We start from the raw sequence: 18,053 nt of genomic DNA on the forward strand, positions 1-18,053 counted from the left end.
AAAATGGAAAAAACCCACACACTTTCATTTCTTTTCAATTATAACAATATTATATCTGATCAGGTATTATATTTGCAGTGTACTGATAATGTTCAGGCAGTATTTTTAGGTATCAGTGCAACAGAGAACAGTGAAACTGGCTTTTTTATTTCCTTGTGGCTATTTTATGTAGGAAGATGATTTTCTATCTGCTGAAGATGTAGATTTTTTTTTTTTTTTCATTCGTATTCTAACCTGTGCTATTAAGAGCTCTGGAAAATCAGGGGACTAAGCTACTGCAGAGATACAAGTAATTACTTGGCATAGGATGCCTGTGGAAGACCAGAGAATTGAACCTGGTGTCTCTTTTATTGCAGGCTAAGGCCTTAATAGCCTTAATAACTGGACTGCTCCCTCACTAAAAGTTCTGGCCTTAACCTTGAACAGAAATAGGGAGAGTTCACTTAGTCTTGAGTGTTATAAAGCTCTGAAACAGAATCAAATTCTTCTGCCAGGAAGATGCAATTAGAGGTAGGTTCTTAGACGAGTTCTATAAATGGATATATCTAGGTTTAGAAAGTATCTGATCCATTTGCTTTCATGAAGAGCTCCACTGTAGAAAAGGATAATAGGCTTTAGGATTCATTTCATGGATGCTTTTATTTTGCTTTGCTTTTTTTTACCATAATTGTGCTTCACCAATTTCTCCTATCAGAAACCACCAGATTTCTGAAGGTTGCATCCTGTTCATCCTTGCAATTTCCTGATGCTAACCAAAATATGTCCTGAGGTCCTCACTTAGATCATTGGGTGTTATTGGTATTTTTTGAACATTGATACCAAGGAAAACAAATACAAACTCAGTGCCTTGGGACCTGTTTAGCATTGCAAGTGGAAAGAAAAATAAGTTTTAACCTATTTTCCTCAGTGTTTGTTTTTTTCTTTGTTTTTTGGGGTTTATTTATGTTCTTGATGTTTTCCCTCAAGAGAAAGAGTAGGACAGAGTAAGTGTAAACCTGCAGGATTTTGCTGGACTCAATACTCCTAGAGAAGGGAATAAAAAAATCTCACTCATGTATCCTGCCCAATCTCTGAGTCTGTCACTATAGGGAATTTAGGTATTGATTGTTCAAGTGAGGCAAGAGGACTTCAGCTGAGGTCTCTGCTACTTGTATGAGCAAGTTGAACTGGGCGTGGATTTGCTTGTGAGAGGGGAACAAGGTGCAGAAAAGGACAATAGCTCCTGAATAGATTCTCATCACTTTAACTCATTCTAAGCATAAATCTGGCTTTAATTTTGATTCCCTGCAAAAAAAAAGGTTTCTCCATAGCTCTACCTGAATGCAGTCACAAGGAATCTATGCCACAGAAGCTATTTAGTCTGTGTCTGTAAAAGAAATTCTTCAAAATACTCTTTGCTATCAGCTGACAGAGTAATCACCAGTGTCTGATGATGAAGAGACTGTGAAACTTAGTGAGCAATCACAGAGCAGAGAGTGTCACACCAGATCTTTTACCACAAGGCTGCAGTTGGAGTTTGCTCTGTTACAGCATGTTGATGTTCTGAATGTGTGAATTGTCACTAGCAAAAAGTGCTTGAGCAAAGAGGGTGGCATTCCAGGAAGGCAGGGGGGTTGGGATTCAGCTGAGCAAACTGCAAAATGAAATAGAATCCTCTCATTTCCCATAAGCCAGGTGGTATTTTGGCAGCTCTGTGGATGACTTGCTCAGATGCAATCCAGTCACGCTGTCTTCCTAACAGTCAGACTTAGCTGTCTGAGAATAAAGGGAGAATAAAGTGGAAAGTCAGGTCTCAAAAATGGATGGCATAATGGGAAGCAAGTGCACAGGGAGAGCTGCAGGGATTTTCTTTTCCAAATCTTGTTTCAGATGAAAAGAACTGTGCCTACTGAGTCACACCATGGACTGACGATTGAAATAGCAATGGTTGGTCCAAAGGCTTTGACACTTGGATGTGTGATTGCATCTTAGATGTTTTCACCTGCAGAGCCAGGTAACAGCAGGGGTTAGGAAGCTGCATCTCCGTAGGGAAGTGTTAGCATTGCTTTGCCTTCTTGCAGTCCTGTCACAGCTGCTGAAGCTGAGTGTGCCTGTTGCCATTTGTGTGCCAACCTCCAATGTGAGCTCTGAAACACTTCCTTCTGAAACACTTCTGCTCCTTCCAGCAGTGAGGCTTGGGCTGCTTTGCCTGTAGCTGGATATTTTGGGGACAAAAATTAGACTGAAGCCTGTTCTTCCTCCAGCTGATTAAAAACATGTAATTTTGAAGAAAACACTTTCAAAGATAAGAGACTGGGCAGAAATGCTTATGTCCCCCTCCATGTGGTTTTCTTGTGAAAAATAAACACCAGGCAAGAAAAGAAAAAGAAAAGGGGAAAAGAGGAAGGTGCAGAAAGAGGAAGAAAAGAGGGAGGTGCAGAAGCTGTGGTTTTAGCAGCCTGCACTCCTGCCCAACACAGGTGAAACAGCACAGGGGAATCCAAATACCAATGGATTAGTGTGAAGAGTGAGAGGAACTGAAAGGGAAGGAGCTCACGTGAGAGCAAACATGACCCATATTTGGGAGAAATACTACATCAGCAATATAGTGCCAAGCATGCAAAAGAAAAACTTCAAATTGATCTGTTTTTTCTTAGAAAACAATAGGCTGGAAGTGGTGCTGACTCAAAAGGCAGTACTCTGGTTAAGTGAACTCTTTGCTGCTTCGTGCCATTGAGTTCACTTCCCAACTCTGGATACCTTGGCATTGTCTGCACTTTAACACCACAACAAGTATCTAACACACACACACACACACACACACACACACACACACACACACCCTACAACACTCCTCCCAAACCTTCTTTAGACTTTGCTCTCACAGACTTGCTTAAAATCCCCTTTGCTCTGCTACATTAATGTCAAGGGGCTGTAGTGTCTTAGTGCTTCAGACTCAGCTGCAGCAATAAAGATCCTCTGTGGGTCAGCAGGAGCCAGGTCTTGCTTTGATGACCTGTGCTTTATGGATTCATTTTTGGCTGTCTGAACACAAGTTGAGGGAATTTGGGTTTCCTTCCTGCCTTCTGCCAGCAGCCAGGAGGAAGCTTGCATGGCTCTAAAGCACCCAGAGGGGGGCTCCTTATATGTACCATATTTTAAATCCCCTTTGCTTCCATAGAGATTTGAAGCCTGACCAAGAAGTCAAAAAAATCTTTAATCTAGAAAGGTAAAGCCTCTTCTCCCTTTCTTGTGAGCCCACAAGAGAAGCCCAGAAACTAGCGGCTTTTCAGTTAACTCCTTAGATTTTTTTTTGGCTTGTTTGTACATTTATTTAGCACAGAGCAATATTCAATACAAGTGCTTGCTGGCAAAAGTCATCTGCCCTTGCTAGGAGGCAGCATACAGAGGTGTTTCTGGAAAGCAAGAGAAGGGTTCAGGAATGTTACAGGGCAGATGGCAACCCACAACTTCATCTTCAGTGGGGACCCTTCTGCAACAGCTCAGCCAGTTTTCATCTTGTTAGTTAAAAAAGCCACTTAAAACTTTCTACAGGAGTTTGTCATTCTTTTGCTGCCCAGAAGGGTGAATATGAGGCTGCCTTAGGTCTTTCAGTCACTTGGGTAACCATCAGACACAAGAGACTTCCCCACAAGGTGCTATAATGAGCAGTGTATTGCTCCACCAGCAATTTCTCTTGAGTTGATGGGGGCAAGCCTGTGGATATTATTTAAAAGTATGGCCAAATTCTGTCTTAAAACAAGAGCTTTTAGCTTAGTGAATTGTATAAATGCTTCCTGTATCCATGTGCATACAGAGAAAATAAGTTAGGTAGCAGTTGGGAAAGTGTTTGTAAGTTAAGAATTTTCTTTATAGGTGATACTCAATGAGGAAAAACTAAATCTGAAAGGTGGTCTTCTCTGCCTCTTCTTTGGGTGAAAGCAAGCCCATCATTTCTCAGAAATTTCAAGTGATGACTCCTAATGAGAGATACATTTGCATATGTGTCTGAGTTAAATCCAAGACTCCCTGGGAGTACAGGATTCAGGTGGTTATTTCTTGCCATTCCAAAAAAAAAATTCTGAGGGACTTCTAATATCCCACGTGGTCAGAGGACAAGGCAGTCCAGTCTGGCTAAAGGCAGGATAACAACTCCAGCAGAGCCCCTGGAGACTCAGGCTGTGCTGGATGCACTTTGTGTAGGGGGCTGAGCAGAAGGAGCATTGGAGAGATACAGAAGAGGAATTTCCCTCAGGTACTCCACCCAGGCCCACCTGAAGAAGTGAAAGCAAAGTGAACACTGAGCTGTGCTGCAGGAGGAGTAAACTACCCATCCTAAGGGGATGCTGCCACAACTGCCCAAACCCTCCATGAGGACCCTTGTTGTATGTGCCACAGCTTATTTTCAGAAAGGCTTTCTGGGTGGTGAGTGCTGAATGCTGAACCAGGCTGGCCCCACTGCTTTAAGCAACTTGGAAATGCCATTAATGAGGAGAGAGAGACCAGGGTTGTCACAGCTGAAAAACTTAGAGGCAATTTTTTTAGTATAAAGCTGTGCCAGGGAAGTGGAAGGGAGAGGGCTGGTTGCTGACTGCCGAGAAGGATGTGTAGGTTCAGGAGAGATGGGGATGGTCCAGGCTGAACTACTTGCTACAGCTGCGTGCCCCTGATGTCAGCACAGAGGGTGAGGTCCTTTGAATTTTGGAGAGATTTACTGTCTTTATACACTGCATTTGCTCAGGTTCAACATGCCTGAATACTGGGAGGTCAGAACTGGCTCTCATCAGCTCAGGTACCCCAGTGGGTGTCTGCACCCTCCCTGCATGCTGCAGCAAGCAGCACATGACTCAGGCTGCCTGGGCTGTGCTTTGCTTGGCTCATCCAGGTGCAGTCCCTATGTGCTTCCTGCTGCCTTTGTGCCTCACCTCTTCCCTAAGTCCTGGGCAGTCAGTTTGGCCACTGGGTGAGCTAAACCAAACCCCCTCCTTTTTGTGCTCCCCAGGCCTTTTCAGAATGCTTGCAAGGTGTGAAAAGAGAGAGACAGATGCTGATGGTGCAGGGTTACTTATGTTTCCTCTATGTCACTCTGCACAGGGTTTATGTGTCTCCTTTGCACTTGAATTCTGCAGATCCAGGCCAGACACCAAAAGGCAGATAATCTGTTTCATGTGCAGTTGCTGGAATAGCCAGAATGAACTTGTTGCTGAATGAACCAGATGCCAGAAGTATTTTAAAGCAAAGATTAAAAGGAAAAGGAATAACACAATGGTAGCCCACTGAAATCAAAGAGGGAACTGGATGAGCTTACTGCTTTATCCCCAGAGTTGAGGAGCCTGCTAACAAAAGCAGATATTAAAAAATTCCTTCAAATATGCCAATAAATTATTCTCCTTGGCATCTCTTCAGAGTTGGTAGGCTCTATAAATCCTCTTGCACAGTTTGATTAAGCTTTGTCTGTCAGAGACAGGCCAATATTTGAATCTCTGTATGAAACTCTATGCCAGATCTGTGTAAACAATTTCTTCTTTATTTTGTGTTTTAGAAATGCTTTCATCTTGAATTTCCTCGTTGGCTCTGGAGCCTCTGTAGCAACAGCAGGACTCTGGAGCCAGTTGTTACCCCACTGGGAAGGAGTTCTACAGCTTTAAATGATTTCTCTTCTAGATCATTTTTGCCAAAAGCACACACTGTGATAAAGTAACAAGGCTGTGCTACATCACACACCTTCTTACTTCTTTTGCCTGAGCATGTGTACCCCTCTCTGTAACATGCTCTCTTACTCTTTGCCTCCTAATTCTCAAACAGAGAACAGCTTTCCCCAGTGATTTTAATATCTTCTGTCAATCAATCACACCCCTTTCTGTTGTCCTCCTCTACCTCACAGTAATAGTCCCATGCTTCTGAGTAATTCACTGTGAAAGAAAACTCAAGCCATATCTATATAGCTTACCAAGGTCAAATTCATCTTGAAGTAGTCATCAGGGCTTTTATCTTGCCCTTTCCAGTAGGCTGAAGTTAGCTTCTTGTTTAAGTCCCCTGCACACAGGATCAGATTTGCTTCATAACACAAACTCCTAACCCTGTCTCCAGTAATGCCAGGTGTGACTCATCCTCCTTCTTCCTGCCAGGCACCAGGAAAAAAAGTGAAGGAGCATTCACTGTGCAGACTTTGTCTTTCCCCTGTCTTTTCCTGCTCACTCCTGGGGTCTTAGGAGGAAGAGATTGCTGTGGCCAAGCCTAAGACTTGTCGCCTGGGCTCCCTTCTCAGCCCTGTCACAGTTAGATAGTATGATTATAGACCCTCAAAAGTGTTTTGGTAAAGTCCATTAATATCTAATCTTAGGGAAGGGCCAAGGATTCCCTTGGAGATGGGAGTGATCACTGAAAGATGGGATCAGCTCTGACTGTGCAGCCCCCAGTCCATCTAGCTGGGAGGTCCCAGCACTGCTACAAGGGTGACAAATCTCTGAGCCATTGAGGGCTGTAGGTCTTACTTGTCCTTCCTGCTTTGACCTAGCTGACCTGCTGTGTCTTTTCAGGAACATAAACATTAAAAGAATTGAAATATAACAAAGACAACAAAAAAGTTCCTTTGAAGTATTTTCCTGTGATTTTTTTTTTTTTTTTTCCTAATTAGCACTACAGGTTTGTCTGAGGCACTTTAGTCTCCTTTGTACTTGACCCTATGTAAATAGGCCACCCAGAGCTGTGTAACAGATTCCCAGTTCCTCTTGACAAGACTATCAGGAAAGGATTAATTGTTTTCCCATACAGCCCTAGGGAGATTTTACCACTGCTTAAAATGAGAATGGGATCATGCCCCCAGTCAGTTAATAAGTGTGGTGCTCATTCTCCCTCCACCTTTGTGTTATCCTGATTGATGTATTGATTTAGTAATTGACCTCCATATCCCCATGTCATACCTATAGTTAATTGGGGTAATGTAAAAACAGCAGCCTGAGCCTGATACTGTCTGAGCAGCCCGTGCAGCTGGTCACCCACGTGGGAACTGGGGCTGACTCATCTGTTCTTAAAACACAGATTTCTGAAGTGACATCTTGATCAAAGCCTATGTTACATGCTCCATGTATCCAATGACAAAAGTTTATTTCTGTTTATTGTTATTTCTTTCCGGAGTACCAAAGGCAGAAATGTCAAAAATCACTAGCTACCATCAGGGGCCATTTGTTACTTGTGCCCTTTTCATTCTGCATTAATGTTGATGAATTATTTCTTGGTAAATGGAGAGAGGCAGGGAACCAGGTAGGCTTCAGCACAACAAGGAAGATTGGTAGGAATTCAGACATTTAATTCCTGTATTTTTGGCCACGTTCTCTCCTACCGTTAATCAGCAAAGTTTACACTGCCAGGGGATTTGGAGCCAGGTGTGTCCATTCCACCCATGAATTGCTCTGTCTACCTTGGTTTATTTTCCAGTCTTTCTTGCTCAGCACTGTTTGCAATACAGTTAATCCTGCTTGTTCCCTCGAGCTTTGACTGGGCAGCATCGAGCAGCCATTTCTGTGCTAGGGGAAAGCAAGATCAAATTTTTCTGCTTAACATCCACTGCACTGAGGTTTTGTCCTCCTTGCCTGCAGCTGGAGCACTGAACATGTGACTGCTGTCATGCTTAGTGTGACAGTCTTCTGACTGTTAGGAGGAGGAATGAAGACCAGTTTTTACCTCCCCTCCCATTCCTTTTTCATCTGTAAAAGGAAACAACTGAGATCTCACACTCCCCCTCTTCCTACCTCCCTTCCCCCTCTTTAAAATGCTTTCAGGGCAGTCTTGTACTTGTGAGCCATGGCACTGCACTTGCTGAAGGATTTCACCTGCTTGCAGGTGACCAGCCAGGACCCCAGCATGGAGGTAGAAGCACCCTGTGTATGCATGGGTCATATTTTGGCTCAGCACCATGATGAATTACACTGGTATGAATCAGGGCTTTTAGCAATCCACTCTGCTGTGTGCAGGGTAGGAAGCCAAAACGCAACATGGCCTTCAATAGCTGCAGTCAAAGCAAACCCTGAGTGTAAAATAGAGGTAGCACTCGAGAGAGCCACAATGACTCCAGTCCTATTCTCAGCAGCACAATCCTCAGGTCAGCAGGACTCAGGCACCCACAGCTGAATAGCTCAAGTTTAAGTCATCAGGTACCAGCTGAGCTGCTGTAAGTACCAGAACTTCCCATGGGAGAATGTTCTGACCACCCAGGGCATGGAGCTCCAGCAGATACCATGTAGTGAAGTCAAACTGTGCTGACTCCCTTCCTCCCTGTAGCCCACTTGTGTGTCTGAGCCCTGGATTTCTATTGCTTGGGAGGGGGCAAGATATTCTTGGAATTGTGGCCCCAGTAGGACTGCGATGGAGGGTGATAGGAGCCTTGCCCACAAGAGCAAAAGACAAGATTGGCTCAAAAGAAAAGCTCCTAATTGAAAATAAATAAATAAATAAATAAAGCTCTGGCTTCCAATCATTAAAAATAATACAGACTTTAACAGACAGAGCCATAGAGCCATCTTTCCTCTCCTTTGTTTAGGGGTGGCTGAAGGTTAACGAAACCCCAGACTGGGTTTGTTTGCCTTACATAATAGGCAGCCAATTTTCAGCAACTGCAGCATTCAGTTGGGAGATTCACAGAGGGAAGCCTTAATTAGAGTAATTGCTCTATTTATGTAACGATTCCCTATTGTCTGAGATCAAATAGATCTTTGAGAAATCTTATTTCCTTTTGAGTTAATTTCTGCCCTGTTAGTTTAGCTCATGAATCTTAATGAAGATGAGCATGTTGGTTGTCTCCTGACTGTGGTGCATTAATCTCCTGTGCTTCTGCTGCTACTTTGCACTTGGGTAGCAACAAGGGAGAAAGACACAGAGGCAGGAAATGTTAATATCACGAACAAGGAAATCTTTCTTGCCTTTAACAGAAGGGGTTGGGGTTGGCTGTTGCATTGGCACAGCCTTGAATAAATGAATGCTGTGATGGAGAAGAAGTGGCACTGAAGGTCTGCCATCGTATTTGCCTTGGGCTGCCCTGGAGTTCCTGGGAAAATAAAGTGAGGAATTTTTCTGGGCCTCTGTTCTCTGCCTGTAAGGTGGGGGAGAGCTTCCATCTCTGCCATGAGCTTGCATTTGAAAGATGAGCTGCATGGGGTTATGGGCTTTCTCTTTCAAGGTGAATGGACTCTGGTCAGGGCAACAGAGTCCAGAGTTGGAGCTGGTGTGTCTTAGGATTTTTTTTAATTCAAGAAATTACAACTTCCTTGTCCAGATGACTGTAAATGTGAAGGGAATGGCTGAGCAGAAAGTGGTGTTCTTCTTCCTGAAGTGCATTACTTCTGTGAAGGGGTCTGGGCTTGCTTGTGGTTTCCTAGAATATGACGCAGTTTCACATAATCTACTCACTGTGACATTACTCATGAAATTAATTGTCCTGATGCAAGTGGCACATACATGAGTTACATAAAAAAACAGTATTGAGAAAGGGAACTTGTAAATTCAAGGAAATGAATGCTTGGAAACATCTGTTTTGTGTGAACATCTCTTCGCAGACTTCCAGGCCGTTAGACTAACTTGCAAGCTCAGCCTCTTGAGACAGAAGTTGCAACTTGTGAGGGTTAAGACCAGTACAGCCTTGTACAGCTGGGAGACCTGGAGCCCTTCCCAGAATGGTCTGTAGTGGGTGAAGGGGAGGACCAGCATGGGCCCCCTGCTCTCCCTCACCTGCTCATGGGCTGAGCTCTCAGGCCTGATGCTGATATTTTCCCAAAGGTTGACAGTGCTATGTCTGCATTTTTTCCATGTAACTTCATGGCCCCACCACGGACTAACCTCCAGTTTTTAATTTCTTGTCACGGCTTGCTGCATTTTCTTTCAGTAATGTGTTCAAATGATTTTGTGAAGTCATGTTTTTGGCTCACTCTAGCTGCTGGTTTTGGCTGCAGTGTTGCTGAGAGGGTTAGCTGAGGTCAGAGAGAGCCTGGCTCAAGTCTGCTGCTTGGCAAAATGGTGTGGCCCAAAGGCACCCAGTTTGAGGTTGCTCCCAAGGGGCTCTCCAGCAATGGTTGGATGAGATCAGAGCTGGATGGCCTGGTTCAAGTTTAAGATTGGTAGTCTCACTACTTATTTTGCAGGAAGGCATCTTGGATTTGGGTGATTACATAGGTTTTTTTTTGCTCAGGAATATTGCTGGTTTGCCTTGTTATTGTTTATGTTGAATTTTTTTCTGTGTTTCTTCACTGGGCTCTGTGTCCCAGAGCCTGAGATTCATTCTGGATCCTGGATTATCCTCCAAAATTAGAGATACTCAGTAAACATTAGGAGATGACATTTTGCCATGAAAAACTTTCTGCTAAACATCTCTCATCACCTGCAAAAACATTGGAGAGTTGTACTTGGAAGGACACTTGGGGCTGTCTGATTCTGGCCGTCCTGTGGATGCCAGAAGCAGCCAGCACTTCGTAAGACATTTTCCAGCAGTTTCTGAATGCAGCTGAAAGGATCAGGTGGAAGATCAGCTGCACTTCTGAAACCCTTCCCCCCCCACAACCTGCAGGAGTGCTGAGGGCAGTGCCTGTGTGCTCTGGGCACTCAGCTTTACCCCTCCAGCTGTTCAGAAGTGCTTCTTCCATGGTCAGAGACATGGTTATGGGCTCCATGTGCTGATTTCAGAGATGAAGGCTGGGCTTGTAATTAAGTCCCTCAGAAATCCCAGGTTCTTGGTTTGCTTTGCTAGAAGTGCCATCAGATAGTAGAGGTGGCATGGTACTGTGGCTGTGGGATGCTGCCCTGTTGCAGCAAGAGAAACATCAGTACTGCCTGAGGCAGAGACAGAGAAGGATTCATGGGCTTTTGAGCCTGAGAGGTCATTCTAGCCTTTTGTTTCTTCCTGACATACTGGGCAACTGAAACTTCATCTACTACTTTGTTAGTGCATTAATTACTAGTGAATAAAAACAGTGTTTGAGAGGGTTAGTCATTCATTTTAGAGGAAGCTGGCTTCAAAATTTCATCCTTTAATTTTATATGCCTCTTGGATTAAGGCAGGTAACTCTGTTCCAGTGCAAAGCATCAGTACTGACTCTGTTGGAGACACAGTTTGCACACCTGCTTTCCAGACCAGTTGTCAAATAAAGATCAGAGCTGCTTCCCAAAGAAAACACCTCACCTTCAGGCTGTGACAGACTGGTTCTTTCCAAAATTCTCCAAGGGATTTTATATCAGGGAAGAGCAGCAACTGCCAGGCTCTCACTTTCTGTCACAACCCCTGGGTATGGAGGCATGTGTGTGAGTTGCTGAGTGAGTTGCTGGGATGCTGTGGCTGCCTGAAGTACAGGAACATATTTCATGTACTGCATGGTGATGTTTAAAGAAAACATCAGCCTGTAGGAAAGCTGGGGTGGGACTTTTCTCTGGAGAGGGTAGTGACAGGCCTATAATGGTTTTAAACTGAAAGAGGGTATATTTAGGTTAGATATTAGGAAAAAATTATTCACCATGAGGGTAGTAAGGCACTGGAGTAGGTTGCCTAGGGATGCTGTTGATGCCCCTTCCCTGGAAGTGTTGAGGCCAGGTTGAATGAAGCCTTGTAAACCTGGACTAGTGGGAGGTATCCCTGCCCACTCAGGGGGGTTGGATCTTGATGATCTTCAAGGTCCCTTCCAACCCAAACCATTCCATGATTCATGATGTTTCCTGTGCACAGGTGGAATTGAGAGGTCTCAGCACAGTGTTTATCAGGGATGTAAGTTAATGATAAGAGACCAACCGTCCTTTGAAATGATGTCCCACTCTTTTATTGGAGCTGATCATAAGAATTTGATTGCCATGAAAGGGGGGAAGCTCTTCACACTGTGCTGATATTCTTTTTAGAGTGCATTATTTATATTCACTGTCAAGGTCCTGCTAGCTAGCTTTAAGTAGTTGCAGTATCTGGGAAACAGGCTTAGAGAAACCCATCCAGCGTGGTTTGTGGTGCTGGTGGATCACTCCAGCCCTTGGTACCCTTCTGCTTCAAAGCCCTGACTTCACAGAGTAAGAGAGACAGCAGCAGAGCTCATACCTGACAGCTGGGGAAGGTGCCTTTCGATCCCGTGTCTCACAGCTCCTTCCTGTCAGAGGCAAGGATTAATTCAGAGGGGGTTTATTTCAGCTGGCATCCATCTCAGCAGCCACACAGGGACACACGTTCCAGCATCGGGTGAATTTGAAGCCTTTGCTCTCCTCCTGCCCCCTGTGGGCACCCAACACAGGGTAGATGGTACCTCGTTACCCAACTGAGGTTTCTCAATCTGTGGGTCTAGTGCACAAAACTGGAGTTGCCTGGTCAAATTTGAGCAGTCATTTTGTTTTGAATGGTATGTTTTGCTTTTTCAGCACTTAAAACAGCCCACCTCAAGGGATGGCCCTTGCCTAATTCTCATTGTCCTAACAAAAAGAGTGTTTTAAGCAGCCAGGAATGCATTTACATTGGCTCTCTGTTGCATTGGATGCCTTTGCTTGGTGCAATTTTGTCATCATGTGGAGTAAAGCAAGCAAATAGGAATGTCAACACACTTTTATATCCCAGAGGTCTGAACTGGTCTGGAAATGGGCAGTCCAGTTTAGGTTTTGGTTTTATATGGTTGGTCATGCATGGGAACCCAAGCAAAGCATTTTACCAGCCCTTTTCAGGTATTAAGTTGCTTTCATGAATTTTTTTTTCCCCCTCTCCAGATTTAGCAGAAGCTCCCTGGTGTAATGGAGGCAGTGGTAGGAGCCAGGATGCATGGGACTCATTCCCAGCTCTCCTTCTTTCCTCTTTTTCTTGTGTTTTTTAAACTGTTTTGGTGTTTACCACTTCCAGCACCAGTGAACTCTGATCTTGTTTTAGCTTTCTAGATGTTCCAAAAATGCAAATAAGAGCTGATAAGGTGCAGATATCCATCTGTGGGGACAAAGAAGCTGGGCAGGGAATTTCTAGAGAAAGATGAGGCTGCCAGGAGATTTCTGGTCTGTTTTGCAAACCAAAGAACTTTAGTTTAAAGACTTGAAAAGGCTTGTCTGAACCGGGTCTCTCAGAGTTTTTGGCCTGACCCCTTTCTGGTTTGGATATCAACCTGCTGTTTGGGGATCAGTATCCCAAAGGTAAACTTTGGGGCAAAATCCCTTGGGAAACAAATAGTTGTTTGGGTTCTGCTGGTAGAACAGGAGAAAAGCAGGTTGAAAAGTTTGGGGAGACAGAGAAGTTGTGCTTGTCCTTAGGCCTGTCCATGGAAATGCTGCATAAGTGGAGGCTGAAGAACCCAGAGAGAGCATGGGAAGAGCCCAGCTTCAGGGAGCCACGTGGGCTTTGCTCCTGTTCTGGTGACTGCTCTTGAAGTCAGGGTGCAGCACTTTCTGCTTATGTTTTGGGTTAGGATGGTGGAAACCAGTTCTGCTGTAGGGAATCCCATGGCAGCACAGATCCTCAAAGGGCTCAGGTCAGGCTGAAGCAGGGTTTTTTGTGTGAATGTCAGTAGAGTCTGAGGTCCTGCAAGGTCTCAGCTGCAGCTTCAGAGATCTCAAGCATCTGCTTTGGTGCTGAAGCTCCCTCAGGATGGGGTATTGGGGAGACTTTTAAAAGAAATCTGGTGGTCTTTTTTCTCCCTGTCTTCTCTCTAGGTAAGGAATGAATGGACCTTTTTTTCTTTTTTTTGCTTGTCCTAGGAGAGTTTGTACCTTCTGAAAAGCTCCTACAGTCCGAATGAAGCTGGTCTCTCACTGCACCTCCCCTTCTTTTCATTTCCCTATTGCTGAGATGCAGCAGACTTGGTCATTCCCAAAACAGTGACCGATTGTCTGGTTTGGCTGGTTCAGCTGTTTGCTAAACATAATGCCTTTCATCTTCGAGGAAATCGTCTGGACACCTCCACCAGAGTGGAGCTTGCTTTATGCTGCTGTTTCAATAGGCAAATAAAGCAGCTACTTTCCCCGTTTAGACATAACCTGATTTCTCTAATGAATTAGAAATACTTGAGGGGAGGGGAAGGATTGGGTTTTACTGAAATTTTAAGATCTATAATTCTAAATTAACAAGCCAGCTAGCTCTTTTCCTGCCTGGGGAAAATATTGCCCTCCTCCCCCAGTATTTCCTTTCTCCTTATGAAATATCTGCAGCACTCACACTTCATCATTCTTGTTGAGATCTGTGGCAGGCCCTCTCACACCATGTGCATGATGTGTGGCTTTTCTCATTGCTGCCAGGCAAATCAGGGCACTCTGGCAGAGGTCTGAGATTTCTTTTCACTGGTAGCAGAGTAAGGATGTTACAAAAAGAAAACTTTTTTTAGAGTTTCACCATCAAGAGGGGAGACAGTCACCTGTCTGCTCTCATCTGCTCAGGATCTGGGGGGCTTTAAAACCCAGTGCCTTGCTCATTTTCCTGTTTCCTGAGATGGCAGGAAGGAAAACAGAGGTTTCTGGCTGCATTTCAGCATCTGAGGTTTAGGAAAAAGACACAGCTCAGGACTGACACCAGTCCAAAGCCTGGCTGGCTGGTGAGCAGCGTTTGTGAGCGAGCTTGTATTCCTGAGGAACTAATCAGGAAATAAATAATCACCAAACCCACTGTGCAATTTTTGTGATATTACGATGCAATTCAGCTTTCTTTTCTTACTGTGGTAACTAGAGCTTTGACCAATAGAAAAGGAACCAAGGTGGGATACACCCCGACTTCTTCCTCTAGAGAATGACTCAAGTTCCTTACATGCGGTTCCAGTACAGCGAAACTGGGAAGTCTGGCCAGCAACTGGGTTCAACAGGAAAGCTGAGGACACGCTTTTGTGCGGCTGCTAATAGGTCCTTCTCCTGTGGCCCTGCCAGAGGGGAGGAAAGAAACAGCCCTTTTTGTTTTGCAGTTCATGACGAAGAACCCCAACATGCGGCTGGGCAGCCCCGGGCTGGGCGGCGAGAGCGCGATTCTGCGGCACCCCTACTTCAAAGATCTGGACTGGGACCTGCTGAACCAGCGTCAGATGGAGCCACCATTCAGACCCAGAATTGTATGTGGAAAGGAGGGTGTGGGGGAAGGGGTCCCATTTTTTGTCTCTTCTGGCCTCATTAAGCAGGTTTATTCCCATGAGACAGGAAAGGAGGTGAAGGCCAAGGCAACCTTGACTTGAAAGCCCTGGCCCAGGAGCCAGGAGGTGAGGTCTCTGTTCTTGGCTTGGCTGCTGGTTGGCCACCTGATGTTGTACAGGTTGCTTTTCCCCTCCATGATGAATTTTCAAAGGCAGTTCACCCAAAAGATGCAGGCTTGTAAAAGCAACTGCAACAGATTAGGCACCTAACTACTGTTTGCCTTGCCCCAAATATAAAACAAATATAAGTAAACCTCATTCTGACCACTCCACCAACCTTTTCATGGTGGGGCTGTTTCTCTTTTGTGTCTCTGTCTGTACAGCACCCAGCAGAGTGTTCCCTACTTAGACCACTGTCAGCTGAGTGGTTCAAATGGCAGACAGGCTGCAGAGGGAGGCAGAGTTGCCCATTTGCCCAATGGTGTCACACAGCCCAAAGGATGCTCTCCATGGAGAATCTTTCCAAGGTTGTCCCTGTGGCTTCCTTGCCTTTGAGGCTGTCACTTTGAGTGGCTTTGTCTCATGCTGTGGTCACTCTGTAAACTCATAGTGGCAATGGTCAACCCAGTCCCACTCTGTGTAGCTCACTGGGTGCAGGATCTGTCATTCAGGGAAGCTGTGACAGCTCAACATCAGGCTCTTGTGTTGGTTCTTGACCTGAATCAAAGGCTAAAAGAGCCACCTTAGTTCTCCATGAGCTGGACAGGATCTGGGAACATTAGAGTTAAATGTCAATAAAGCATTTTGTTCTAGCTGCAGGAAAAACACACGCCTCGTCAGACAGTGCCACAAACCCTGTGTGTGCATTGCCAACACTCCCACTCCTGGGGAGGCAGCAAGGGACCCAGCACCTGGAGGGAAGCCATTTGTCTTCCCACCACCCAGTCATTCAGTACTGTGCAAGTTTAATAGCTTGTATCTATAGGAGTGTACACCCCACGCACGAAAAAAAAACCAAAAAAACCCAAAAAACTCAAAAAAACAGCTTAGAAACTCTGCAGATAAGGAGGGACCATGTGGAGTCAGCTAACTGGAAACACCACTGATAAGTGCTTTGAATGGCTGGGTCTGTGCTGCAACTTGAGGAAAGGAACTGATATAAGTGCCCTGCCCTGCCACATCCAGGCAACTGACCCACCAGAAGTGGTGAAAGTTGAATCAGGGAGGTGTTTGCCTGTCAGAATCCTCCAAAGGCTCTAAAGGGGTTTAGACACTGTAAGAGGCTTTGTAGGAGCACTCAGCTGTTCCCAGTCCAACCCCAGAAAAAGCTTTCAGGAATCTCAGCCTGGGTTATGGAGGTGATGGTTTATTGCACTCAAGACAGAGCAAGGATCAAGCAGATGATACATACTTTTGACATCCCTCTTCTTTGTCTCTTTTCCATTTGACAGAAATCCAAAGATGATGTGAGCAACTTTGATCCAGATTTTATAAAAGAGGAGCCCATTCTGACTCCTATTGAAGAAGGAATTCTTCCGATGATAAACCAAGATGAATTTAGAAACTTTTCATTCACAAGCCCAGAACTGCAGCAATAGCTACAGCTCTGGAGAAGGGCTGCTGAGAGGGCTGGGGGGAAATGAAATGAAAACTAAGTTTACAAGAAATTTCATTCTCAAGAAGTAACAGTGCACTGACTTTACATGAACCATCAGCACCACTGTCAACATTACCTTAATGTGAAATAGAAACCTTCCTGTGTTTGTAGGATTTATGCAGCTCTTGGATCAAATATTGATGGGGGGAACAAACATGATATTGTAAATAGCTGATGCAGACACAGAATTGAATGCTGAGCTAGTTAGCTCAGCCTGAACATCACTGCTTGCAGTGGATTCAAGGAGTCGGCGTGAGCATGAAACAAGTGTCTTGCAGCTCTGAGCCAAACAGACTTGTTACAATTCTGATTGTTTGCAAGACTATTTTGAGGAGTCCTGGCACTGCCTGGCATTTTGGAGCTGTGATCCAGCATCCCATGGCCTGTCTGACCCAGATGTTCCTACTGACTTTACCTGTTTCTGCAGTTATTTATTTCTTTCCGAAGGACAAATGGCTCCCTTTGCCACTGTTTGAGTTCCCATGTGAAATATTTCATTGTGCTGACTAGCAGAAGGAAAATACAAATGTCCCGTGCCCCACACAGATTCTTCCAAATCAAAAAGGGAAGTAGTGTGTTCATAGTGTTTTACTGTTCGTGCGATATGAAAAGTTTTAGTGTTTGCATTCTGTGAAATGCCTTTTTACATCATACATCTTCAATGCTCCTTTCTTTGCCTCCCAGCTGTTTTCAACTATAACGTAACTTGTAAAACCTTACTGTTTATTTAGGCCCATTCTATTTAATTATAGTTTACAGAGCCCCTTTTGTGGGTTTAGTGCCTCATTAAAATTTTGACCAAAGTGGTAGTGCTTAAATTATTTGTAACATTATTGCAACGAGAGCCACAGAGTTGGCAGACTGCTTGAAAACAGAATTGTTGGCCCACAGGTGACATAAAAGAACAGCTTTCTCCCAAGAGAATGATAAACCTTATCTAAAAACCAGGGTGACTTGGTTTGGATTTAAGGGCTCATTACTCACAGGGCACTTCTTATCAGTTGCAGCCTCAAGCTTCTGTCACAGGCAGGCTGAGATAATTTTTCACTGTGATTTGTAGAAACCAGAGACACTCTAGGCGATGGTTCTGTGCTGTCCCTGCCCTTCTGGAAGTTGGATGATTTTTCTCTAGCTCCTTGCTTTCCTTACTGGTCTTGAAGCTCTTTGTGTGTCAGGATTACACACTTGTGAAGGTATAAATTACTGGAAAAGGAGGATTTCTAACCTCTTGCAAAGCTGCTCGTGTTTGTATAGGGCTAGTCAGATGCTTTAGCTTGAGAAAAGGGTGAGGTACAGCAGAGAGGAGACTTCTGCACAGACCTTGCACCACTCTAGCTGTGGAGTTGATGTCAGGGAGCAGAAGGCTTTGTCAAGGAAAT

At 44.7% G+C, this 18,053-nt stretch overlaps 1 protein-coding gene across 1 annotated transcript in view; it reads left to right on the top strand.

The window, feature by feature from the left end:
- The window catches only part of PRKCH (protein kinase C eta), a 119,506-nt gene extending 102,029 nt beyond the window's left edge, over nucleotides 1-17,477 (top strand). The window contains exons 13-14 of the mRNA XM_071745310.1: nucleotides 14,856-14,999; nucleotides 16,469-17,477. Of these exons, the coding sequence (XP_071601411.1) occupies nucleotides 14,856-14,999; nucleotides 16,469-16,615 (291 nt within the window). The 3' untranslated portion in view covers nucleotides 16,616-17,477. The remainder of the gene's footprint in view (nucleotides 1-14,855; nucleotides 15,000-16,468) is intronic.
- The last annotated feature ends 576 nt before the right edge of the window (nucleotides 17,478-18,053 follow it).

The sequence above is a fragment of the Heliangelus exortis genome, chromosome 5, assembly GCF_036169615.1.
Source record: "Heliangelus exortis chromosome 5, bHelExo1.hap1, whole genome shotgun sequence".
Lineage (NCBI taxonomy): Eukaryota > Metazoa > Chordata > Aves > Apodiformes > Trochilidae > Heliangelus > Heliangelus exortis.